This window comes from Ursus maritimus, unplaced genomic scaffold (genome assembly GCF_017311325.1).
Source record: "Ursus maritimus isolate PB19 unplaced genomic scaffold, ASM1731132v1 scaffold_4, whole genome shotgun sequence".
NCBI classification, from domain to species: domain Eukaryota; kingdom Metazoa; phylum Chordata; class Mammalia; order Carnivora; family Ursidae; genus Ursus; species Ursus maritimus.
In genome coordinates, this window is record NW_024426552.1 from 68,683,601 (window position 1) to 68,710,808 (window position 27,208).

General features: G+C 38.0%; 1 protein-coding gene across 2 annotated transcripts in view; it reads right to left on the reverse strand.

Moving 5' to 3' along the window:
* Nucleotides 1-3,839: 3,839 nt before the first annotated feature.
* UBXN7 (UBX domain protein 7) overlaps nt 3,840-27,208 on the reverse strand; it is a 59,227-nt gene continuing 35,858 nt past the window's right edge. For both annotated transcript variants that reach the window (XM_040621389.1, XM_040621390.1), the window contains exons 6-11: nt 23,487-23,633; nt 22,122-22,212; nt 21,335-21,462; nt 14,137-14,530; nt 13,932-14,011; nt 3,840-12,186 (exon numbers count right to left, since the gene is read on the reverse strand). In XM_040621389.1, the coding sequence (XP_040477323.1) occupies nt 12,025-12,186; nt 13,932-14,011; nt 14,137-14,530; nt 21,335-21,462; nt 22,122-22,212; nt 23,487-23,633 (1,002 nt within the window). In that variant the 3' untranslated portion in view covers nt 3,840-12,024. The remainder of the gene's footprint in view (nt 12,187-13,931; nt 14,012-14,136; nt 14,531-21,334; nt 21,463-22,121; nt 22,213-23,486; nt 23,634-27,208) is intronic.

The following is a 27,208-nucleotide window of genomic DNA, read 5'->3' on the forward strand; positions in this document are numbered from 1 at the left end:
TTGTTTATTTGTTTCTCGTGTATTGAGTTTGAGAAGTTCTTTGTAGATCTTGAATACCAGTCCTTTATCTGTAGTGTCATTTGCAAATATATTCTCCCATTCCGTGGGCTGCCTCTTAGTTTTTCTGACTGTTTCCTTGGCTGTGCAGAAACTTTTAATCTTGATGAAGTCCCATAAATTCATTTTATCTTTCGTTTCTCTTGCCTTTGGGGATGTGTCATGAAAAAGGTTGCTTTGGCCGATGTCGTAGAGGTTGTTGCCTATGTTCTCCTCTAGAATTTTGATGGATTCCTGTCTCAAATCGAGGTCTTTCATTCATTTGGAGTTTATTTTTGTGTATGGTGTGAGATAGTGGTCAAGTTTCATTCTCTTGCATGTAGCTGTCCAATTTTCCCAGCACCATTTATTGAAGAGACTGTCTTTTTCCCACCGGATGTTTTTTCCTGCTTTATCAAATATTAGTTGCCCAAAGAGCCGAGGGTCCATTTCTGAGCTCTCTGTTCTGTTCCATTGGTCTATGTGTCTGTTTTTGTGCCAGTACCATGCTGTCTTTGTGATCACAGACACTTTTCCAATGAAGACATACAAATGGCTAACAGACACATGAAAAAATGTTCAAAATCATTAGCCATCAAGGAAATTCAAATCAAAACCACACTGAGATACCACCTTACGCCAGTTAGAATGGCAAAAATAGACAAGGCAAGAAACAACAATTGTTGGAGAGGATGTGGAGAAAGGGGATCCCTCCTACATTGTTGGTGGGAATGCAAGTTGGTACAGCCACTCTGGAAAACAGTGTGGAGGTCCCTTAAAAAGTTAAAAATTGAGCTACCCTATGATCCAGCCATTGCACTACTGGGTATTTACCCCAAAGATACAGACGTAGTGAAGAGAAGGGCCATATGCACCCCAATGTTCATAGCAGCAATGTCCACAATAGCTAAATCGTGGAAGGAGCCGAGATGCCCTTCAACAGATGACTGGATTAAGAAGTTGTGGTCCATATATACAATGGAATATTACTCAGCTATCAGAAAGAACGAGTTCTCAACATTTGCTACAACATGGACGGCACTGGAGGAGATAATGTTAAGTGAAGTAAGTCAAGCAGAGAAAGACAACTATCATATGATTTCTCTCATCTATGGAACATAAGAACTAGGATGATCGGTAGGGGAAGAAAGGGATAAAGAAAGGGGGGGTAATCAGAAGGGGGAATGAAACATGAGAGACTATGGACTATGAGAAACAAACTGAGGGCCTCAGAGGGGAGGGGGGTGAGGGAATGGGATAGGCTGGTGATGGGTAGTAAGGAGGGCACGTATTGCATGGTGCACTGGGTGTTATACACAACTAATGAATCATCGAGCCTTACATTGGAAACCGGGGATGTACTGTATGGTGACTAACACAATATAATAAAAAATCATTAAAATTAAAAAAAATAAAAAAAAAAGAATGGGGCTTGGGTGGGAAAAGAATTTGCCTAATACCATAAACCAAGACTGAAAGGCTTAGGAGAACAGGATAGACAGATGTTCCATTCTGAGGGATGCTCTGGGGTCTGGAGGCGGGATTTGAGCAAGGAATAGAGGAAGTTGAGAACATTTCACTGGTAGAAGGGAAGGGGAAAAGATGATGACCATCAGGCCAGTGTTCCCCAAAGACTGACAGACTATCAGCTTCCTGTGGGTGGGTTCCAACCTCAATTTACAGCTGACTAAACAAGAGAGCATATTCCCTTAATTGGAGGGACAAAAAAAGGAAGATAGGAGATGTTGAAAGAATTGCCATTTATACTAGTTCATTGAAGAGGAAGTATTGTTTTTTCTCTATCAGTATAAAAATATTACAAACTCAAGCCACTCCAATTAGCCTTCTGTTTCCAACAGCACACTGGGATTGTTCTTGGTCTCCAATGACTTTTTGCACCCAATAAACACTTCACTGTCCTTCCTACTTGACCCCAAGACATAATTAGACATAGCTGGCCACTAGATCCTTTTTGAAATTCTTGCTCTTGGCTCCCTTGACCCCCCACTCTGGTGTTTCCCCTCCCTCCCTGACAGCATGTCCTTGACTGGGCCTCTTTCTGTTGGTGATCTCCAGACCTAGCTTCTGGACCTTCTTAACTTTCTCCTTAGATGACCTGATTTTTTCTCATGGGACTAAACTCCATCTATAATGCTGATGATTTTTCAAATCTCTAATTCCAGTCTACCTCTCCTCCAAGCTTCACACTTACATGTCCAACTTCCTATACTATTCCTACCCTTGGAAGTGTCACCATGAACACATCCAAAATTTCTTCTCCACCAAACCTGCCTGATCACATCTTCCTACCTCAGTGATGACACTGCTACTTACCCACAGCCAGAAATGAGTCGTTCTTGAGTTTGCTTTCCTTCACTCCCCCACATTTAAGTCTTTCCAGTTCTACCTTCATAATGCAGGTCTACTCTATACACTACTTCCCAGTTGCTGTCACTCTCTGGCCCAGGTGATCTCTGTTTTACAGTTTGATCATTGCAACCGTCTCTGCTCTTGCTCTCCTCCAATTCACTGTCCACATAATAATGGCTTCTCATTACACTTGGAACACAATCTGCGCTCCTTACCAGGGCCTAATAAGGCCTTGTATGATCTGGCTCTTACTTACTTTGTGCCACTCCCTTTGCTCACTGCATGCCAGACCCATCTGCCTTCTCTAAATACCTCAAATCCATCAAAAACTTTGCTGCTCCCCAGCCTCTGCAGTTGTTCTGCTTGGAAGTTTTCCTCCTACTCTTAGCATGGCCACCTTCTTTGCATCCTTCAAGGTCTCAGCCTAAATGTTAACTCCCCAACATCTTATTTAGAGCAGAATTCTTGGGGCGCCTGGGTGGCACCGTCGGTTAAGTGTCCAACTCTTGGTTTCGGCTCAGGTCGTGATCTCTGGGTCATGAGATGGAGCCCCATGTTGGGCTCTGTGTTCAGCACAGAGTCTGCTTAAGGCTCTCTCTCCCTTTCCTCCTCCCCCCACTCTAACAAATAAATCTTAAAAAAATAAAATAAAGCAGAATTTTTTTTTCAGTCTTTGAATCAAATCAGTATATTTTTCATGTGTTTATTGTTTGTATTCACTGAAGTTAAATGCCCTGAGGACAGGGCTGTGTTTTGCTCATCACTCTATTTCTATTATTTGGCACACAGTGAGGCTAGTTAAGGTTCTGTGGCTGGAGGAATGGGAACGATACTCTCTCAGCCCAGTTTAGTATTTACGCCCACCCCTTGGTCCGTCCGTGTGGCCAGGGAGACAGGGTCTTGGAAGAAGATGGCCAAGTCCCATCAGGATATGTTGCTGAAGCATGGGGATGAGGAATATTTCCACAAGAGAAAGAGGAATAACACTGAGAGCTGGGCAGTGATCTCAATTTCTACAACACAGTATAATCATATCTCCTGGCTTTTCTCCCATTCATTTAAAAATTCCTTTTTTCCTTCACTTGTTTCAGTTGGGTCCTTAGTCATTATTCCTGGTCTGAAAGACCGTATGCTGGAATTGCCCAAATATGACAATTATAGAATCCTACTTTCTTAAAAAGCCAACTCACCCCAATGATTTCATGATGTGACCAACATTTATAAAGCAATTACCATCAATGTTCAACATACTACTAGCAGAGAAGCTAGCAAACTTTACCCTTGATAATTTGACTATGAATTAACCTATGTCAATAAATACTTCAGTGTCCTAAACATAAGAATATGAGGGCAAGCTCTTGAAACCTGAATTGTATTAATTAAAATAATATCTAGGGAGTCTTATCTCACAAAAACAATACCAAAAAAACTAATACTGAAAAGTTTTTGATTTTATTTCCAAGATCAAATATTACAACAGGACATTTACATGTATTTATAAAAAAATGCAGCAGTTGAATTTATAGATCAGAGGTTTCCTTGAGTTTGGTCCCTCTCTCAGCACAGTGAGCTGATGTCTTCAAAAGACTTATCCCGCTCCCCTCCCTCCCCCACCCCAAATGCCCCCCCACCCCCCATTCAAGTTGCAGTACCAATATAAAGCAACTGGGTACAACACAGCAAGAATATTCACAATTTGGTACAGCCAAAACCAGAGGATCACCAACTGAAAGACCCTCTTTTTAGAAATATTTACCTATAGAGCATATGTATCTATAGATAGATCACACCCAGTTATCTAAGATTTCCCTGGTTTTAGAGCAAGTGGAAGTTCCATTGAGTCTTAGCCAGAAGTTACAGCTCTGCTTTATCTAATGGCATGCTTTTCTCCTCCTCCAAGTTCAGATTTTCTACCGCCTCCATGTGTCTTCAAATTTAATTAAGGCTTTCCCTGGCACCTTAATTATCACTTACTAGACACACAGGAGGGTCTCTAGTGTATTGTGAACAAAAAAATTTCGTGGATGATCCAGTTGCCCCTTGCTCCCTGGTCCCAAACCTTCTTCCCACTTTGGAGAAGAGCTGCAGAAACAAATATCTCCTAGCACCATGGGATTAAAAGCCCAGAAAACTGAGAACGATATGTGCACTTTAGGGAGTACTTGCCAGAAACACTACAACAGGAGCACTGTCTCTGTCCATTATCTTCTTGGATTCAATAACAAAGTTACTACAGATTAAATTCCGAGCCTGTCCTGCATTAAAAATGCAAATCTCACTAAGACCGCCACTTTGTCCAGAATAAGGATTCCCAGGGAATCTCTAAATACTGTTAGGAACTGCTTGAGAAACACTTTAAAGCAAACACCCCAAGCTGACTTCACTCGAGTCCCCAACCCACCCCCATCCCTATTCCCCAAACAAATTTCATTCCTTGATTAACCTCTCTGAATAAGATGGGAAGTGAGGTTTGAAAAATGACACGAAAAATGTTTAAAAAACACAAGTAGTGAGGACATGCCAGAATTGGGACATCCCAGATGATTCAAAACGCATTATTTAAACGGAACTCATACAAAGCATGCACAGAGCCTACAAACACTCCGGAGAGTATCCATGAACAATCAATACCTACTCAAAATAGGACTTTTCTTAAAGGGTCGGAAAAAAAAAAAAAAGACACCAGATGATTAGAAGTTGTTAACAATCAAAAGGAAAACCGTTCTAGAAAAGGTTCTTTAAAGGAGTGAAAAAATAGTATCTAACAGATTCATGCCAAAGCTTGGATGAAAGCCCCTCAAATCTAAGTATCATGTTAGTATCAACTGGTACTCATTTCTCTATATCTAAGACTAGAGGATTATATCATAGCTTTACTGTCTGTTTCCCAGCAAGAGTTTTAAATAGCCTTTCCAAAACTGAAGGGACGAACATTAGAAAGTAACAAGGCCCAAGTCCCCAAATGGGTAAGATAAACAGTCCCTAGTACAAGCTTGCTACACTCATTAACTGAAAAGTGGAGGTCACATAGTACTTTCATTCTAATTAGCAGGTAAAAGCGGATTTTCTGGTGGCAATGGTAACTTCATGTGAAGTTTAACTTACAGGTCAATAAATCATCAAAAAGTTATTATTAAAAAATGAACATATGATTAGGGCAAAAAACCTATTTAATATTTTGAATCACACCATTTAATTTATTGATATTTTCCATTATTAAGAACACAGATATCTGAGAAAAACATACTATCAAACCATTTTGTTGAAAACATTAAGATACCCAACTGAGCATCAGCATTCCAATGTCATTACTCTGAAATAGAACCTGGTGACGTGTACTCTTCTAAAGCCAGCAAGCTTGACAAAAGGAAAGAAAAGCAGGACGGCAGGGAATAGCTCCAGCTCAAGAATCTCTCCCTTATTAGTTAAGATGCTCATACTGAGTCTATGAAAAAGGCAAATAAAAAAGATTTTAAGAAAAGGAGAATAATTCCAGGTCAGAATTTATCCAATGATTTGAAATGCTTCCCATTTTATTTATTTACCACATCTTATAAATGAAGGATTCATGGTAAGCCCAGTTAGATTAACTTGTTTTGATACAGATAAAATTTTTCTTATGCTCAGTCCCATGTAGATTGACTATTCTTCCTATTTGGAAACTTAAGTTGTAAGGGATATTTTGAGCTCTATACAGGAAATACCAATAAGCAAATAACAAAAATTTGCTGTTTGTGGGCACAGAATTAAGTACAAGGCAACTTCCCATATTTAGAGATTAATGTGGGATTGTTCTTGGGCAAAATACTACCATTGGTATTTGTATCTCCAGTCCAAGTAAATCTGCCATCTCCTGAAAATACTCTTCAGAAATGCTAAATCATTTTATTGAAGTACTTCATACTGGATTGCCCAACTGTACTTGGAGATCATATGGCAAAGAAAGGGTTGAACCAAAAATTATCATGTTTATGAGAATGACTGAGATTCTAAGCAGTACAACAGCATTCTGTAGGTCAAAGAAAGGGGAGGGGTATCATGGTGCTAGCTGTTCTATATTTAGAATAAGAGAATTTTTAGGTAGAGAGAGAAAATGAACTATAAAAATGTTGCTTCAAGTTGTTCCCTTATATTTAAATCCATGAAAAAATTTTAAAATGTTACATATTCAAACTTAGAAATGGAATTTCTTAAACATAGCATATTTCATTAAAAACCATGACTAATTTTCAGTGAATGGATGTCCAAAAAATCGAGAAAAGAGAATGGCAAAGTAAAAGAGAAGGCAGGATGAAAAGATTTTCTAATTAATGATCTCATCATCACATCCAATAATTTAATCACAAGTTCACTTCATGGGAAAACTATCAAGGTCATCATAATCTCTATCAAAAAATATTCTTGATTCTAAGCTGTCTCTCTAGCAGTGTTGACACACAGGTGAGTCAAAGACCAAAATAACCGTCAGTGAAACACTAAATTTCTATAGAACAGGAGAAATCAAGATAGTGCCTTGGTATTGTTATTTTCTGTACGAAAAAACTTCTTGCCACTACTCTAAACTGTGTACAATGCAACACTAAGTTTCAAGTCAAGACGATAATTGATATGCTATGCAAGGTAAATCAATGAAGTTGAATATTCATAGGACAAAGCTGTCTTTAGCCTTTTCATCAAGGCTTGTAATATTGGAAAACTGCCATGTTCATCAGTAAGGTTGGTTCTTCCTACTCTCATTTAGTTTTACACAAGCCATCACTTATTCATCGACCAGCATCCTATGATTTACTATTGAGTAGTTAAGTGAAAGAGGACGAGAGAGAGAGAGAGACAGAATATGAATGACATAATGGAGATACACTCTGTAAGAAATATTTTTGAAAGTCAGCCTAATTAAATCTTGAAAAAGTTGTTTCTGCCAAAACCAAGTGTGAATTCTACAACTTAACACAAATCAATTTCCTAACAACTGCTCAGCCAGTAAAGTGCTTTGTTTAAGCACAAAGGTAAAATAAAATTTAACTCTGGTGTCAATGAAATATCGGTTCTCATTAATTACATTTCAGTCATACTTAACACTTATTAGAAACACAGCGTGAAGTTTTTTAACTTAATGAATTGTGTTTAAAAGATCATTATTAGATCTAGAATGATGCTCTCCTTTTGGAGATTCTAGTCATCACAGTGAGGTTAGATTAAGTTACTGGGCAAATGAAACCTGGACACAGAAAAAAAGCAAAGGAACTGATTAACAAAAAAAACCTTTTTAATTAGCCTAGGGATAATATAAAGAGGAGAAATAAGAAGCATAAAATTTTAGAGTGGAAAGGACTTCAAAGATAATCTAATTCGGTGGTCTACAATCTGTGGGTTCCTAGAGTTTTTGCAAAGGGTCTGCAATTCCATATGCACATTTACATTTTCTTCATCTATGGACTTAATGTTATTAATATTTAACCCCGCAATTCCCCACTCTTGCCAAATTTTAATATTTTAAGTCCTTTTACTTTTGAAAAGACTGAGAACTATTGATCTAGTCCAATTCTCTTCGTAGCAGAGCTGTTACCCAAGTGCACTTATGCCTACAAACAGTGCCCCCTTTATACATCTGATTTGTACCTGGGGAGAGAACTTAAATCTTTCCTTCACTTTCCAGTTGCTAGTGGCTCCCTCTGGTATTTTCCTAAGTGTCCAAGTGAGATTCTTGCTAGCTAAAATCTTTAGTCCTAGGATCAATAATCCTTTCCTACTTGGGTGCTGGGTGTACCTTACAGATAAACGTCATGCCCTAAATCTAGTAGTTACGCCAGGTGGAACTAAAGAATGAATATAGGTGAGTCAAAAACTTTGAGCTACGGCGTTTGCCACTTTTCGGTTTTATTTTTTTTGTGGACTTTCCTAATGAAAGCCTACGCAAGCCTTTCCCCTTTCTAAACTTGTATTGTAATTCTAGTTCAGCACCAGAAAGGTAAGCATTTACATGTTCTTCAATTATCTCATGTGTAGTGTATCTTTCCAACTGGATAAAACAGAAGAAACCTGGTGTTAGACCTCAAGATATTTCCAACTTTGATTAAGGACTCAATAAATACTTGTTGACTTTCTAGAGTCAAGGAAGTAAAATGTTACAGGAGATTTAAAAACATACACATAGAGAGTTCAATAATCTGGTATGGATGGGACAAAGAAAAGATAACTATATCTTTTCCCAAAAATGGTTTAAAAAAAGATAAAAATATTTTTTATCCTTTCCATTTATTCTTGGCAAATAATGCCACATATTTTCCTTTCACATTTTTATCAGTGCATCATTTTTTTAAAAAGCAATAGTCAGTCCCTCAAAACAGTGGTGTAAATAAGAATTTATAGGCATAGTGCAAATCCCACAAGCTTTAAGGAAATAAAAGCAAATGGTAATTTACAGAGCCAAACAACAGGAAGATAACCTTTTCAGTAAACTGATTCCCCTGTTGTAAGAGACAACAGCAAGGGAGTGAAAACAGCATGGATTCTGGATGCCAATTTCGATTTTGCCAATTACTAGCTGTGATATCCTGACCAGGTTCTCTAAACTTCAATTTTGTCCTAGCTACAAAATAGGGAGAATATAAAATATACATTTTGTAGAGCTCTTACAAGATTAAAGAAGAAAAGGCACAGAAAGTGCCTAGCACATGCTAGTTACTCAAAATTAGTTCCCCATTCTTCCCTCATTTGGCTGTTCTCTCTCTTCTCTGGTTCCTTTCTAAACCAAATTCAAAAGGTGTTTCCTGTCACTTTCCCCCCCAACTTGTTTTCATTCCATCTCCCTGTATTTGTTTGTCACTCTCAAACTCTATCTTGTCCTTTTCCTCCCCACTTTTTCTTCCGAGCCGTTTCCAATACCTACGAGGAACAACTATTTTTAACTAATCTTACTAGCCTCATTTAATCTATTCAATAAAATCCTCCACAGAGCAAAGGAATTTGCAGAGGAAAAAAGACAAACTGGAGGAAGCGTACTCCTTTAATGAATTAAGTTCATGAGCGAAGCAATACTCCTTACTTACTCTTCCCATGTGTAATCCGTAATCCCTCCCTCACGGGCCTCTATATCCAGCCCAGGATAATTACACTTCTGCCTCAAAATAAAATAAAACCCTCTACATCTTGTACTCTAAACACACCAGTTGGATCTAAGCGGGATCAGCATCTCATGCCCTAAGTCTCTGATATGCTTACTTAAATCATTTTATATATACTCGGTCATCTCACAGTAATCCAAGTTGAAAAAGTCACTTTGGTTTCTCATAAATGGATATGCCACGGCTGACCTCATCAAAAAGGTAGAACTACATCCTATCATTAATGAACATGTCTCAGGTTCTTGAGATATGTTTTATAAAGAGAAGTTAGTAAGTGAAAGAATGAAAGAGTCCCACAGGGAAAATTCTTGACTTCACATTTTTGACAGATTTGGGCTTTAGCTGTGACTCTGCTGAGAATGGAGATAGGTGCCATCACAGCACCAAAGCTGGGCATACCCTCAGTTCTTACCCTGTGCCTCCCTGAATTTTTAGATTTCTCACCTTGTCTACTACCAACAGTTTTTTAACCCTCTACTGCACCTTTGCTAGTATATAGCTCTATTCCTCAGACAGCAAGTATATTATCCAAGTTCAGAGATACAATTGAGGAATTAACATGAAAACCATGTTTCCTCAATAAATCAGAAGTTGCTAAGTTACTCGAGAGCCTATGAAAAAACACCGAAATGGTATTACTCAGTCACCAATCTAAAGAGAGAACTTTGACTCAAGGTATAAATGAAATTGTAATTATATAAATATATTTATAAATATTTATACAATTATATACTTATACATAAGCACTTACACAGACTTAGAAAAAAATGTAAGAACATTAATTCAAAAGGACTCACTGAAGAATAAACAGAATTTTCCATGATTTCCTTGAGGAGATACATAACTCATTCTTTAGGAAGGGTCCCTCTAAATCCAACCATTAGAAACCACAGTCTCTAATTGTGTAGTAGCAACACATAAGCATCTTTTTTTTTAATCCCCTAGTTGCCAAGAGAGTGACCTTAAAGTAGATGGGAACCTAAAGGTCTCTGAGCAATAGCAATTTATGTTCCTCAAGCAGAAGAATCAATCGATCCAAATCCCCAATTGACAAAACAGGCCCATTCAATGTAACAAGGTTAAAATTCTGATTTTGCCACCAGAATCATTATTACCCCTTCAGAGGACTCTATTTAAAGCTCAAAATAAGAATTGAGCATACGGTGAAGGTGATAAGTCAAACAGTATTACATAGATTCAAGATGGCCTCTTCTACATAATACTGAAACAAGCTTTCACCAACTACATTTTGAACGTGGCTTCTGCTGGCAGAAAAACCCCACAACACCTGAAGATTGCTGACAATCTTCTCCACCTCCCTTACTAAACGTTGTCTTATAAATTGAATTTAAAGGTTTTCCCCTTACAGAGGTTTTCAGTTTTGACACCTTTTGTAAGAAAACAGTAGAGGAATTAAGCTCATTTGGTCACCAGAGCCTTTTAGAAACTATTCCAACCAGGGGTAAAAAAATGAATCCTTCTTTCTAACCGTAGGAACATGGCTAGCAACTCTCAGCTGCATCTTCTTCTTTTCCCCCGGGACATACATAAGTATGCCTTAAAGCACATAGGACAATCAATAACCATAGTGGTTACAACTATAAGCCACTGTACTGCATGATTATTGAACAGCTGCCTTCCCATAGATCACTTGTGGACCCAAACAATGGAAGGGCCAAAGGAACTAATATGCTGTACTGGCAAAAACAGCAAGCACCTTCCTAACCCAATCACCACAACAGCCTCCCTAAATGTCCGTTTCAGGACTAGCAGGATCAATACAGTTTATAAAGTAATAATGAAGAAAGCTGTTTTAGGCTAGGATATTGAAAGCCACCCCATGCTACTCACCCGACATTTAACACTCATTCTGCCAATAATACATACCATGGAAATAATTCTAGCTGGGAACATGGGAATCCGTTGAAAAAAAATTTTAAAGATGATGAGCAATAATTATAAGGGATGCTGTTTCCATGTAAATGGAAGCCTGGATATTTTGTCACGTGATATTTCTTACATGAACAACAAAACAAAACATGTGTTATAGAGTTTCTTTTCCCTATCAAAAATGGGGCTTATAAAAAAGGGAGGTTGTTCTTATTCTGAATCTAGCCATTCCTTTACCAAAGAAGTCTGAGGAGTAACATTATCATTTGATCCCAAAAAAGTGTCGTGCAAGAGACCACTTATTGGAACACACATTTCCTGCTGCCAGTACTAGAAGGTCTAATCCTTACACTTCCATTTGGTCACCAGATTAGGTAGGAAAGAAAGAATAGCAGGAAAAAGAAGAAAATAGAAGAGTGAAAAGGTTGGGGGAGGGTGAAAAGAGACTGAATATAGGAGAGAGCAAGAAATAAAAGAGAAGGCAGGTGACTTGCTTGCCCAACTTTGGCTCTATGGTCCTATGAGCCAAAATGCATACTTAGTGACATGGTATCTCACAGGAAAGGGAAAAAAGGGGTAAGCTGAGAGAGGTCAGGCCATGATGTTAATTTCTTTCCTGTACAAAGACAGTCTCTTGAGGACAAAGGCCTGCCTCCTGTAATGTAATGTCATAGTCCAGATGAGAGAGTTTCCTTCGAGGGAAGTTGGTGAGAAGTTCAAAACGTTCATTTGGATATCCTTTAGACTGGACGTGCTTCACCAAAGCCTATGAAAAATAAGAGAAAGACAGAGCTGTTAGGTAGAAATAAAAAAGAAAGAATATATTAAAGAATTAAATATCTTATATTCCTTTCTATCATATCAGATAAGATGTGAATTTTAATTTTTTTTAAAGATTTTATTTATTTATTTGACAGAGATAGAGACAGCCAGCGAGAGAGGGAACACAAGCAGGGAGAGTGGGAGAGGAAGAAGCAGGCTCATAGCAGAGGAGCCTGATGTGGGGCTCGATCCCCTAACGCCAGGATCACGCCCTGAGCCGAAGGCAGACGCTTAACCGCTGTGCCACCCGGGTGCCCCTAAATTTTTTTTTTTTTTAAAGATTGTATTTATTTATTTGAGAGAGCGAGCGAGAGAAACAGCACAAGTTGGGGTAGGGGCAGAGGGAGAAGCAGACTCCCTGCTGAGCAGGGAGCCCAATGCAGAACTCAATCCCAAGACCCTGGATCACGACCTGAGCTGAAGGCAGATGCTTAATCTACTGAGCCACCCAAGCGTCCCGAGTTTAAGTTATTCTTTCACATAACCAAAGCTTACCCTTGTGGAAGGGCCAATGTAACTCTTTAGAAGGGGAGATAATAAATCTGTATCCAATAGTTTAGGGCCAGTAAGTGATACTGAAATATACAGGATTATGTTTGTCTCCCAAATAAACATAAACTCAATTTCTATTTGTAAAGTTACTGTCCTCTTTTTAAACATTTTACCAATTTTTTCCCTTTTATCAAAGATACGTCCTTCAGTCCACCTACAGACATTCATGTCACCTGTGCGCTGAATCCCTTCTTGCCTTCTCAGAAACCGTGCCACTACGATATCCCCTTTTATAGGTATCTTCAATATCTCACTCTCTACAGATGCTTCCTATCAGACTTAAACATGCTCAGTCTCTCCTTCAATCATTTTTCCCCTCTGATTATCGCCTATGCTCTCCCTCTAGCTTCACAACCAAACTTCCCAAAGAAGTGATCTATGCTTGCTCTAGCCATGATCTCATCTCCCATTCCCATCCAAATACTAGACCGGGAAGACAGTTCTGGGTATCAGCACTGGCAACCAGAACCTTCTTGCACTTCAGTCATACAGTCTTGAAGAATCAGATGAATTATCTCCAGCCACAGCAAGTGGCTAGGTATGAATACCTGACCCAAGGGCGATTCACTCATAGGCTAAGCTAAGCTAGTCAGACCCATTCTCTTTTCCAGGAGTCAGAAACAGAGGGAAGGCCCATTAGCTGTGGACTTTAGACTAAAAAGCCCTCAGCATCACTAAGATGAACCACGTACAAGATGAGAGGCCAACAAAACCCACCACTATATAGAAAGAAGAATGCTGTGAAGCAGAAAATCGCAAAAGGGAAACAAAACAGGCCCCATGAGAGAAACACACAGAAAAACAATTTTGGTTCTTAACCACTTTGGAGGTTCAGCTACTAGGACACCCAGGAGTCCCAGTAGAATCTTCAAATAACCCCGCTCCCTTTTTCCAGGTAATAATTTCAGTTGGGTTTCTATCCCATGCAGCCATGGAATAGAAAATCTTGACTGGACAAACCCTCTGTGACTTGCCTAAGATAACTTGAGAAGGGAACAAAGTAATCCGAAGATTCATCACAGTTAAGTTTCCAGTTAGAGGCCAGACTGAATACCATCAATTTCAGAGAATCATAAAGCCAATTATGCCAATTAGTTTCTCTGCTTCAAGTAAACACCTCCAATTAGATATACTTACCAACAGTTTAGCTTGCTCTGGAAGAGTGATCTGTTCCCTTTTTCCATCTGGATACCGTAACATCAGCTGTGCTTTTGGTCCTAAAGGAAGGGTTAAAAAAATAATAAGAAGAAGAACTTAAGACAGAAGACTAACTTCAACCAATAAATAAAGCCCTTCAGTAACATTCAAGTTTTAAGTGAAGCAGGTTTAGAATGTAACTCACCATTTACATCTATGCCCTCCACTATTCCATCTGATTTTTCAGGTGACATCTCCAATATTTCTGAATCCACAGCTGGCAATCCTTGGTGGTTTGCGGCTGTTCCAGGCTCAGTTCTGGCTGGGGGTTCAGTCAGCGGCCTTCTATTCTCCTCTTTTCTATGCCCCAAATCTTTGTGGGGAGATTTCCTGGACTTGGCAAGATTCTCTATCTCCTCTTCTTCATCAGAGCCACAAACGGATATGAACTCCTCACTGCCAGAAAAAAGTTCAGATTCAGATTCTTCATCTGAACGGCTATCCTGTTTTGTCTGTGTTGAATCAAAGTGTGTCTCTTGCAAGGAGGCTCTGATGGCAGCTTCTAACTGGCTGTCTTCACTTGCATCTATAAGGCTCTCCTGCGAGATGCAGTCATAAAACATGGGCGGAAAGAAAAAGAAAACAGTTAAACCAAAAAAATAGATAAAGTCGAACAGAACATAATAAACTTAATAGTCAAGGTGCCTGGGTGGCTCAGTCAGTTAAGCGCCTGCCTTTGGTTCAGGACATGATCCCAGGGTCCTGTGACTGAGCCCCACACTGGGCTCCCTGCTCAGCGAAGAGCCTGCTTCTCCCTTTCCCTGCTTGTCCTCTCTCCCTCTCTCAAATAAATAAAATCTAGAAAAAGAAAAGAAATGTGACAGTCAGCTTGCCAATATTATTTTCTGCTGAATATATGTCTTTACTAAATTTTAAGCTATTTGCGTGCAACAACTTTGTCTTACATGGCCAAGCTGGAATGTGTATTTTAAAAACAAAAATAACCATCCTACCACCTGGCATAATGGTGTTGCAAGCACAGGTTTCCTTTATATAAAAATGAATAGAATCAAGAAAACAGTTTATTTCCAGCCCAGAAAAATAAAAGAATTAGCTTTTAAATATAAAGCCAAAACACTAGTTTTTAAAAATGACTCAACACAGGGGCGGCTGGGTGGCGCAGTCGTTAAGCGCCTGCCTTCAGCTCAGGGCGTGATCCCGGCGTTCTGGGATCGAGCCCCACATCAGGCTCCTCTGCTAGGAGCCTGCTTCTTCCTCTCCCACTCCCCCTGCTTGTGTTCCCTCTCTCGCTGGCTGTCTCTCTTTGTCAAATAAATAAATAAGATCTTTAAAAAAAAAATGACTCAACACAGAAAAGGATGTCTACCTTGCTTGTCACTATATTCTTCAACTAGCACTGTTTTGACACAGAGAAGGATATCAACAAACTCAGTTATCATTTTGCAAAAAAACTAACAGATCTCTAGCATTAGAACCCAAACAAAACAGCAGATAATGATAGGAAAAACCAACAACTATGTTTTCCCAAGCTTAATTATGATGAAGGGTTTCATTGTGATCATGAGAAATGCAAATTTCAACAGCTTTCCCCCCAGGTAAAGCTCTATCACAAATATCACTAAACTGATTGGAGTCACAAAATATGGGTTATCTGAGTGGAACTTATTTTGATCCTAACTCATATTATTAAAAAAAAATTTTTGTAAGGTAATCAAAAGTTGAACACTAGACATCTCATGATATCAAGGAACTGCTGTTAATTTTTAAAGGGTATGTTACTGGTAATGTGATTGTGGCTTAAAAAAATAAAGAATATCTTTTTTTTTAAAGATTTTATTCATTTATTTGAGAGAGAAGAGAGAGAAAAAGCACAAGCAGGGGGAGCGGCAGGCAGAGGGAAAGGGAGAAGCAGACTCCCCATTGAGCAGGGAGCCTCACACGGGGCTCCATCCCAGGACCCCAAGACCACAACCTAAGCCAAAGGCAGACACTTAACCGACTGAGCCACCCAGGCTCCCCAAGAGTCTTTATGTTTTAAAGATACATGCCAAAGTATTAATGAATGAAAAAATGAATTCTGAGACTTGTTTCAAAATAATGTGACTAGGATGGGATATAAATGAAACAAGACCGGCCATGTGCACTGATTACTGGAATTAGTTAACGGGTACATAGAGGTTCAATAACTTCCTTCTACTTGTGAATATGCTGATAATTTTCCACAATAAAAAAGTAAAAAATGTATGGGTCGCTAATAAAAAACTAAAGGAACCTCATTTTGACTTTTACTATCTGCTAATCATAAAGCAAAAAATTTAAGAAAAAAATGTTAAATAAACTTAAGGTTATCTACCACCAGAAAAGGCAAGTAAAATGCCCACATGACCTGCAATGGCTTTTAGCTGGATTGTAGGTTTACAATAATGACATTGTACAGCATGTAGCTTTATTTTAAAGACTGTCTCCACAGCACACACTACTGGCTTCCTATCCAATATCCATTTTCCTCTGATTTCTTACTTACAGAATCCTAATCGTGTCTATAAAAGAAAACATGTCCAGCCAAAAAATTCCAATTATCAGTTTCCCTTGCAGCTAGAAAAAAAACATGGTATGGAAGTGCTAAGGAAGCACTTACAGAGAAATTACAGAACTCAACACATGTAATAGAAAAGTCTGAAATTAATGACTAAGTTTCCATCTTAAATAAAAAAGTACCCACACAGGAAAAGAAAATTAAATTAAACCCAAACTACACAGAAAGAAAAAGAGAAAGGACAGAAATCAATGACCTAGAAAACAGAAGAAAAATCATGACAACCAAAAGCTGGTTGTTTAAAATCAATAAACCTGATAAGCCTCTAGCCAGACTGTCAGGGAAAAAAAGAAGCCACCAATTACCAATAACAGGATTAATAGGATTATTAAGGTAAATATTTTATAGCAAATTATTGTATCCTACCAACTTTGTGTAGTAATCAAACTATTATTTAAAAAAAAAAGAAGAAATAGATACTTGAGTAGTCCTTTATCCATTAATTAAATTGAATCTGTAGTTTAAAACTTCCCACAAAGCTCTAGGTCCAGATGGCTTCACTGATAAATGTCATCAAACATTAAGGAAGAAATAATATCAATTTTAGGGCATCTGGGTGGCTCAGTCGGTTAAGCCTCTGCCTTCGACTCAGGTCATGATCCCAGGGTCCTGGGACTGAGCCCCACATTGGGCTCCCTGCTCAGTGGAGAGTCTGCTTCTCCCTCTACCCTTTCCCTCTGCTCGTGCTCACTTTCGCTCACTCTCTCTCTCTAATAAATAAAATCTTAAAAAAAAAGAAACAATATCAATTTTACACAAACTCTTCCTGAAAACAGAAGTGATAGAAACACTTCCCAATTCACTGTGAAGCCAGCATTAACCTTATACCAAAACTAGTCAAAGACATCACAAGGAAGACAAAACAAAAGACAAAGAAACTACAAACCAATATCCTTCATAAACACAGACCCAAGAATTCCTGACAAAATTTTAGCAAATCAAACCCAACAATACATGAAAAAGTAATGCACTGATAACCAAGTAAGTTTTAGCCCAGGAATGCAAGGCTGGTTTAACATTAAAAAGCTAACCAATAGAATTCAATAAAAAAGAAAACCAATGTTCATCTGAACAGATGTAACAAATCTTCTGACAGAATCCCCTCATGATAAAAACTCAGCAAACTAGGAACAGAAGGAAACTTCCCTCAACCTGATAAACTCTAAGAAACATAGCTAACGTCAAAGTTAATGATGAAGAGAGTGAATACTTTCATCCTACCACCAGAAGCAAGTCAAGGATGTCTAATCTCACAATCTCTATTTAACTTTGTACTGGAGGTCCTACATAAGAAAAAGGTATAGAGACTGGAAAGGAGGAAATAAAGTAAGTCTTTATATGCTGACAACACAACCATCTACAAAAAAGCTACTAGAACTAATAAGAAAATTTAGGAAGGCTGTAGGCTACAAAGGCAATATACAAAAACTGTGAAACACTGCTGAGAAGGAATTTAAGACAAATAAATAGAGAGATCATAGATTTGAATACTCAATATTGTTAGGATGTTAATCTTCCCCAAAATGATCCATAAAGCCAATGCAAATCCAATCAAAATACCAGCAGCTTTCCTTGTGGAAAGTGATAAACTGATTCTAAAACTTACGTGGATCTTGGGGCACTTTGTCAGAAAAGCATGCCACTCTTACTCTCAGGGCTGTGAGTTTGAGACCCCACTGGGTATGGAGATTGCCAAAATAAATAAACTTAAAAATAAGTCAATAAACAAATAAATAAATAAATAAATAAATAAATAAAGCTTATGTGGATCTCTCTGCCGTAGATCCTTCCCATGATAAAAATTTAAAAATTTGAAAAATTAAAAAAAAAACCTTGCATGGAAACACAAAGGACCTGAAACAACAAAACAAACTATAAAGAACAAAGTTGAAGAATTTATACCATGCAATTTCAAGACTTATAAAACTACAGTAATCATTAAGACAGAATATAATTGTGTAAAGAAAGACATCATTCGAAAAGAGCCCATAAACCTACACATATATATGATCATTTTTTGACAAAGGTGCAAAGGGCAATTCAATGGGGTAAAGGATAGTGTTTTTTAAGAAAAGGTGCCAGAATAAGTGTACAGCCATATGCAGACAAACAAAAAACCCCAAGTCGACTCTATCCTGACACCATATACAAAAATTAATTCAAAATGGATCACCGACTTAAGAACTAAAATATAAAAAACATGGGATAAAATCTCGGGTTAGGCTAAGATTTCTTAGATAAGAGACAAAAAGCACAAAGTATAAAAGAAAAGTTTATGAACTGGATTTCATGAAAATTTTAAAATTTGCTCTTCAAAAGACTGCTATGAAATGAGCAAGTGAGCAACAGACTAGGAGAAAATATATGCAGACCATATGTTCAACAAAGGCTTATATCTAAGGAACTCTTACAACCCAGTAAGAGACATACAACTCAATAAAAAAATAAGCTGGAGATCTGAGTAAACACTTTACCAAACGAGAGAAAGCATAAAAGCACATGAAAAGATACTCATATCAAAAACTGTAATTTGTATATGTTAAACATGCTATTTATTGCACATTAACTATGCTTCATAAAGCTGTAACTTTTTAAAAAAAGATTTTAACTATTTTAGAGAGAGAGAAAGAGAGCACGAGTAAGCACACGGGGGTGGGGGGGCAGGGAGAGGAAAAAAGGAGGGGGAAAGAATCCCAAGCAGACTCTGTGCTGAGCATGACCCCTGACACCGGGCTCAATCTCACGATCCCAAGATCACGACCTGAGCCGAAACCAAACGCTTAACCAACTGAGCCACCCAGGTGCCCCTATAACTTTTTTTAAATAAAATAAACTTAAGGCTAACTTATCACACACAAAAAAGCAAACAGATGCGCCCATATGACATGCAATGGCTTGGACCGACTACAGATAATAACACTGTGTACCATGTAGGTTGATTTTAAAGGACGACACTATGATGGATACTACTAGTTTCCTATCTCACATTCAGTTTTCTTTGCCTCCTTAACAGAACACCTCATTTGTGTTTGTGCAAGGAAATGTGTCCAGCTAAAGTAAGCAAAATTCTTATCTATAGCTGTTAACTTTTGGGCAGAGGTTTTACCCCCTCCTTCCTTGTCCGTGCTTGGATATAATGCCCAGGAGCACAGCATCTATACTGTGAACATGGGAACAAAAAGCCAATACTAAGGATAAAGGAGGGGGTGGGGGGAAGAGGAGGAACCTGGTTCATTGATGACATCCACAGGAGTCACATCCTAGACTACCTATGTCAGCTTCTTGTTGAGAAAATAGATGTCTTCCTTGTTTAAGGTATTATTTGTTGGTGTTTCTCTTTTTTTTTTTTTAAAGATTATATTTATTTATTTGACAGAGATAGACAGCCAGCGAGAGAGGGAACACAAGCAGGGGGAGTGGGAGAGGAAGAAGCAGGCTCATAGCGGAGGAGCCTGATGTGGGGCTCGATCCCAGAATGCTGGGATCACGCCCTGAGCCGAAGGCAGACGCTTAACCGCTGTGCCACCCAGGTGCCCCTGTTGGTGTTTCTCTTGCACACAGTTGATCAATATTTGTAATATTCAGAGAATTTAGTATCCGATATGGGGTCTGAGGTACTAGTTACGCCAATGACCCCTATGTATTTGTCCAATGTTATGGTCCCACTCTCCCACTAAAAGCCTTACTTTTGTAAGAGACCTGGTGAAGTTGTAAACTCAATTAATGTTGCTGTAATTCAGCAAAGCACAAGCCCAGGCTCTGCTTTTTGAAAATATCAGCCTTATGACTACAAAGGATAAGAAACTCTCTTATGTTATCTCTGGGTTTTTTATGCCTTAAAAGAAAAGAATTCTACTTAACTAAAACTTCTCTAATGAGAAAGCAAACCAAAAAAAACAAAAAACTAAAAAACAAAAACAAAACACAAAACAAAACACTCCCAAAATACTGTGTCTATAGATAAAGATGAAACAATGTTTTAGTTCTGCAGTACTATGTCTACCTAAATAAAACTTCTGTAAGGGGGGAAAAAGAATTCTGTACCACTCCTTGGCAAGCACCATTAGCATTTTGTGCCTGTGGGTACTTTATTCTAGGTGATAAGGAACTGCTTCACAACTGCATGATACAGACTGCTAAAGTCATATCCTCTGAAACTAATTTTATTCTCACTGCCATCAAAACCCAAATAGCACCTACAACCAACATGAGATTGCCCTATCTTTGAAGCTCTCTTACATGCCACTAATCTTGATTCCAATTATCAAACAGGTCTGCCTCATAAAAGCATATTAAAGAAATAATCTCTGTGTGGGCCACAGAGCCAAGCCCCAAAGCTATATAACCAGTAATAATGCCCAGCTATACCATCGTGAGAGCTGTCTAGGAAAAATACCATTTCCACTGCTGCTGAGACTTGGATACCAAAAGTCCTGCCAGTGCTGCCCCTGAAGAAGTGGATTCCTCTGTCACTGGGCTTCCCACAGCAGTCGTCCTGTCCACTGCTACACACTCACACTGTTTACTTCTAAATCCAGGTCTCAGGTCACATGCCTGTACCCTAACTGCAAGGGAGACTGGGGATATGAATCTTGTAATTTCACTAAGAAGACTGAACCCTTATGTGGGAAATTATCCAAATATAAAGAGGGTGTCTAAGATGCTGTGCAGCTACAAACTGTAACTGTCCAAAACTTATGTCATCACATTACTCAAAACACTTTACACAAGACATTTATATACAATTACACTTAACTGCCCATCACCACTTCTCAGTCATACTTACTGAACGGGCACATTTTTTGGGGGGACTGCTAGAAAGTCCATCCAGTTGTCCATGTTCACCCAGAAATCCTGTCACTTGATCCAAGAAAGAAGACACATCTAACTGGTGCCACTCTACTAGCTTCTGACCTACAAATTAAAAACCAGGATATATAATAAAATCAACACTCAGTTTGAACATTCTCATTAAATATTTCTTTTGGCACATGCATAATTAAAATTTGTATGGGAACACACACTCCACCCTTCACCAGCATAAGTTACATAGTATCTTCATAAACTAGAGGATACATTAATTATAACACATACATATAATTATAAGAGACTCCCAGCCATCATGACAGGGCAGCTACTTTATTTGCTGATAGCACTTATTGCCATTTAAGAAGAGATTCAGACAAAGCAGTAGCTATATGAAACTCAATTAAAATAATAATACTAGTTGTACCCTCTGCTTCTCTGGTGGGATTATAACCAGTAATTGAACATTCTTAGTATTTTAATGATAGAAAACCTAAGGGGATCCCTTATAAAAGGACAAGAAAGATAAACAGCTATTCTTCGAAAGGACAGAACTGTACAAAAATATAAAATAAAATACTACCATCTCCCAAAGTTACCAGAAACAGACTCCTAAATACATACTTCACAGATATTTAAACATTTCTCAAGGGAATGAATAAAAACCCTTTATCTAAATTATTACAAATAATTCTGAGACTAGATCCAAGTCAAATATTAAAGATCAATTAGAGAAAACTGAAAGATAAATGAGACATAAATCTTACCTGTCCGTGGATCCAGGATGGAAACATAGGGAAAATCCCCCAGCTTATAAAACTGTATGTATCTCTGACCTTCCTCACTGTCATGATAAACCTGTTAAATCATTGATATTACAAAAAAAGTCAGCTTCTAAAAAAAGTGTCAAATATATCCTTGTTATATACTAACAGCAATTAATTATCCAAATACACCTTTGGTATATGTTAGAATCTTACTCCTATATTAAACAGAAAATTAAAGTTTTCTGGTGTGAGTTCCCTCAACTTCTTGTCCTCAATCCCTCTGGAAACTTATAGAAACATAAATCTGTTCTTCCTCCCTTCCCAGTTTATTGGCCTTCCTGTTTAAGTTATCTGTCCATCTATGTCACTCCTCTCAACCATATACATCTTAATAAATCACAATATATTAAGATGATATGCTCGAGTGCCTAGCATAGTACGACCCAAAGAGATAACCAATCAACAGGTGCTGAATAAAAGATTACCATTCAGAAAAATCATATTGAATTTAGGGGCCTGCCACACATGAAAAGGCACACTAATAACATCAATAGCACAACTTGCATTGGGAAAAGAATTAAGTTCATTCAGAAGTTTTTATTTTCAGTTAATTTTTCATGAAATAAAAAATCAGAGCAAGGTCATCTAACTTTAGCTTGATAATTTATATAAAAAGTAAGTACAACCAGCAAGACCCTAAGTGACAAGTCCAAGGACATACGGATGGTAGTATCAAACTCAAGCTAAAATCCAGGCCTTTGTCAAATGTTCTTCTATTATTCCAAGAACTTCTACATCCGCATTGTCAATTACAGTAGCCACTAGAACATGTGGTATTGAAGTACCTAAAATGTGGCTAGTCAGATACTGCTAAGTATAAAATATACATCAGGTCTTAAAGACTTAACACCAACAAACGAACAAACAAAAACCCTCAATATTTTAGTACTGATTTTCTATGTGAATTTTAAAAATATATTAAAATTAATTCCACTTATTTCTTCTGACCTTTTTAAATGTGGCTACAAGAAAACTTTAAATTACTTATGTAGCTCATGTTATATTTCTCCTGAACAGTATAGTTGTACGTTCTATCAAAATACATAAACTCTTCTGAGATAGGAGTATTATATGGTTTACATGGCATGGTTCTTTTTCTCTTCCTTCCCTTAGGAGTTCTTCATAGCTGCTCTTATTTTTACTTGTCCTTACTATTCCAGCCATTATGGGTGGTTTTACTTTTTCATATGTCACAATTTAACTGTTACTAATTTTTCCCCATTTTAAAACCTAATGCCTCCTCCCCAACACACCATACTACAAAAGTAAAATACCACAAAAATTTTGATTAACTCTCCTTCTCACCTGCCAGAAAATAAAATGTTCCCGGATAATATTCTTCACAGCTTCATTGCTCCATACATCACGGTTGAGGCACTGGCATGCAAAGTCTTGTACATTTTGAATGTTTATCATTAGCCACTTATTTTGCATCTGGCCACACTCTTTGGCCTGTAAGAGTAAAGTAACATAACATTTGTTAGAAACACTTTCTACTTGGTAACTGGTATGTTTCAGAATTCAGAAGCTGCCTTCGGTATAAGTTTTTTTCTCAAGTACAACATCTAGAGTTTTCAGTATCTATACATTATTTACATTAATTTGCATATACGTATATAATTATACTGTCCGTTTTCAAGCATTCTTCAAATTTAAATTAACTGCTTTTCATTTATACACTGTTACTTGTTCAATGGCTAGATTTCTACTGTACATTTAAACATCTTTACCTAAAAAAGATTCCATAAAAAAGGTCGACAAGTCATATAATTATACTGTATTGTCTCTTCTGATCCCTATCCACAAATATCTCTCCTTTTAAACAGAGGTAAGCAGTGTGCATGTGTTACTTTGTTGTTTTCTTTTCTATACTTCCATACATGGTATACATACTTCAAAATGTGTTTTCCATACACAGTTCCAAACACCATTTTCATCCCAATTATCAGGCATGTGCTATTTTATAGAATCACCCTAAACACTTCAGTAAGAACTGCTGAGGGGTCTTCTCTTAAGGTTGTTATTCCTAAGGGTGGATTTCAAAACATGAGATCACAGGATCACAGAGTATTTCAGAATGATCTCCGAGACTCCCCAGTGTATGGTACAAATATCAATCTTGAGTGTGTACTTTTTGCTTCACAGTTCCTCATCACCACAAAGACCTAAGAAATGCTGCCAAATAGGGAAAGAATAGCAGGAAGGCAAATAAGCAAATGCTACTCAAACCTCTGCATAAGAACCAAAATGAAAGGTATAATTTTGAATAATTTTGTCCTGGAATAATATTCTTTTCCTATCAGTTTGACATGGGAAAATCTTAAGGATCAGTTAACTCAGATTAATAACTGACCAACATACACATTTTGAAAATATTATATAAGATGTAAAACTAAGAATATCTTAGGTTTTAAGGTTTATACAATCTTACAAATACTGTTATCCTATTTTTTGTATGAATCCCCCAGAGAAAATAATTTTCTAACATTCACTACTGATTCCACAAGTGAAAACCCAAGTTCTAAAAAGAAGTATCCATGTATTGAGCCAGGAAGCTGTATTTAACTGGTCAAAGCCTTATTTTAAAGTATAGTATAATAAAGAATTTTATTATACAAATATAATAACTCCTTGCTCCTAGGAAGTAACAGTGTTCCACTTACTTGCTTACCTATAACATTCACATAGATTTGATAAATGGGTGGTAAGTAATTATACTGTCTTAATTGAAGAAAAGTATTTGAGGGATGCCTGGGTGGCTCAGTGGGTTAAGCATCCAACTCTTGATTTTTGGCTCAGGTCATGATCTCAGGGCTGTGAGACTGAGCCCTGCATTGGGCTCCAGGCTGAGTGTGGAGCCTGCTTAAGATTCTCTCTCCCTCTACCCCCATGCCACTCTCCCCCCCCCCAAAAAAAGAAAAGAAAAGGAAAGAAAAGAGAAGAAAAGTAATGTGAGAATAAAGAAAAAATTAACACACATTCTATAGAGACAGACTGAAGAGTACATACCCCTATTAACAGGGTAAATTTACATTTCTGCCTCAAATACAACACTGACAAGGAAAAAAATGTGTAACACCAAAAATAACAAAAGTTCAGAGTTTAGGGGTGCCTGGGGTCACTCAGCTGACTAAGCGGCTGACTCTTGACTTTGGCTCAGGTCATGATCTCAGGGTCATGAAGTCAAGCCCCCACCCCACCCCGCCCGTGGGCTCCATGATCAGCAAGGAGTCTGCTGGTCCCTCTCCCTCCCCTCTGCCCCTACCCCACTCTACCTCTCTAAAATAAATAAATAAAATCTTTTAAAAAATAAAGTCCAGAGTTCAAAAATTATGCAGAGTCATTCGCTTTCTGTGTTTAAAAAATTCGTTTATTTGCATTCATGCTTTCATTAATTCAGATTCATTCATTCGACAGGTACTTATTGAACCATATTTCAGGTACAGTTATAGATGTGGGCTTATAGCAATTACCAGAACACAAAAATCCCTGCCTTCATGAAGCTTACACTGGGGGGCAAAACAGACTAGCAAAAACACCTGAAGATCTGGGACACGTGGGTGACTCAGTCAGTTAAGTGTCTGCCTTCAGCTCAGGTCATGATCCCAGGGTCCTGGGATCAAGTTCCACGTCGGGCTCCTTGCTCAATGGGGAGCCTGATTCTCCCTCTGCCTGCCACTCTCTTGCTTTCTCTCTCCCTCTCTGACAAATAAATAAAATCTTAAAAAAAACAAAAACAAAAAAACCACTTGAAGATCTATTAAGAAATTACTGCTAGAAGGAAGGAGACAAAGAAGATACAAATTTCATGTAAAGCAACAATGTCTGGGTGAAAGGTCTTAACCCAATCTCACTAAGTATACAAATTATAAGAGTCAAGGACTAGAGGTGAGAGTGGACCATGGGACAATAATGAATCATCCCTCTTGGAATCTATTAGGGCTGTTCTGAGTCAATATTCAAAAGCCATTACAGGGAAACCCAAGGGCAAGTGTGGCTATACCAAACAGAGAGGTATGTGATAGGATTTATCATGACAAGAGGGAACAGTAAAGACTAACCTCTCTCTCAGTCCTAGACAGATCAGGAAAGTATGAAAAATAAAGGGTATAGAAAAAAAAATTTGTTTCAATAATATATATCCACAAAGCTAAAAAGGAACTATTAAAATATGCACAGTACTTTCTTATGGAAACGTTAATTACTTTTACCCACATTTATAGCAAGTACTTTTGAAATAAATAAAGTACTCTTAGTGATTAGGACTAGGAGAATGTGTAACTGAAGGACAATTTTAACAAATATGCATTTCTTATAAGGAATATCAAGGAAATTGTTCTGATTCTTTGTGTACAATATACTCCAGATTATGCCATTCTTTCAATCATTTAACAAAGATTTAATGAGGGCCAGCTATGTGCCAGAAACTCTTCCAGGCACTGTGGAACAGTAAATAAAACAAAGTCCCTGTGTTCATGGAATTTAAGGGCTAAGTGGAGAAATAAGAAAACCTAAGGGGCGCCTGGGTGACTCAGTCGGTTGAGCATCCGACTCTTGATCTCAGCTCAGGTCTTGATCTCAGGGTTGTGAGTTCAAGCCCCGCAATGGGCTCCACTGGGTGTGGAGCCTACTTGAAAAAAAAAAAAGAGAGAGAGAGAGAACGAGAAGAAAAAGGTAAAGAAAAAGAAAAGAAAACCTAAGAAATGTTCCAATGCCCAGGTCAGATCATTCATCCTAAGTGCTTTGCTCACTCACTTCCAGCTATATTGGTTTCCTTGACTGTATCCAAACTAGGCCTAGGTCTTTCCAGTATCAGTTCCTTTATACTTAACTGTTTTGTCTACTCTTCCCCTGGACCTTCCTATGATTCACACTTCCTCACTCCATTCAGGTTTTTATCAAATCTCATCCTTTCATAATCTTCCCTCATCTTTCTATCTAAAATAGTTCTGGGGCGTCTGGGTGGCTCAGTTGGTTAAGTGTCTGCCTTCGGCTCAGGTCATGATACCGGAGTCCCAGGATCCAGC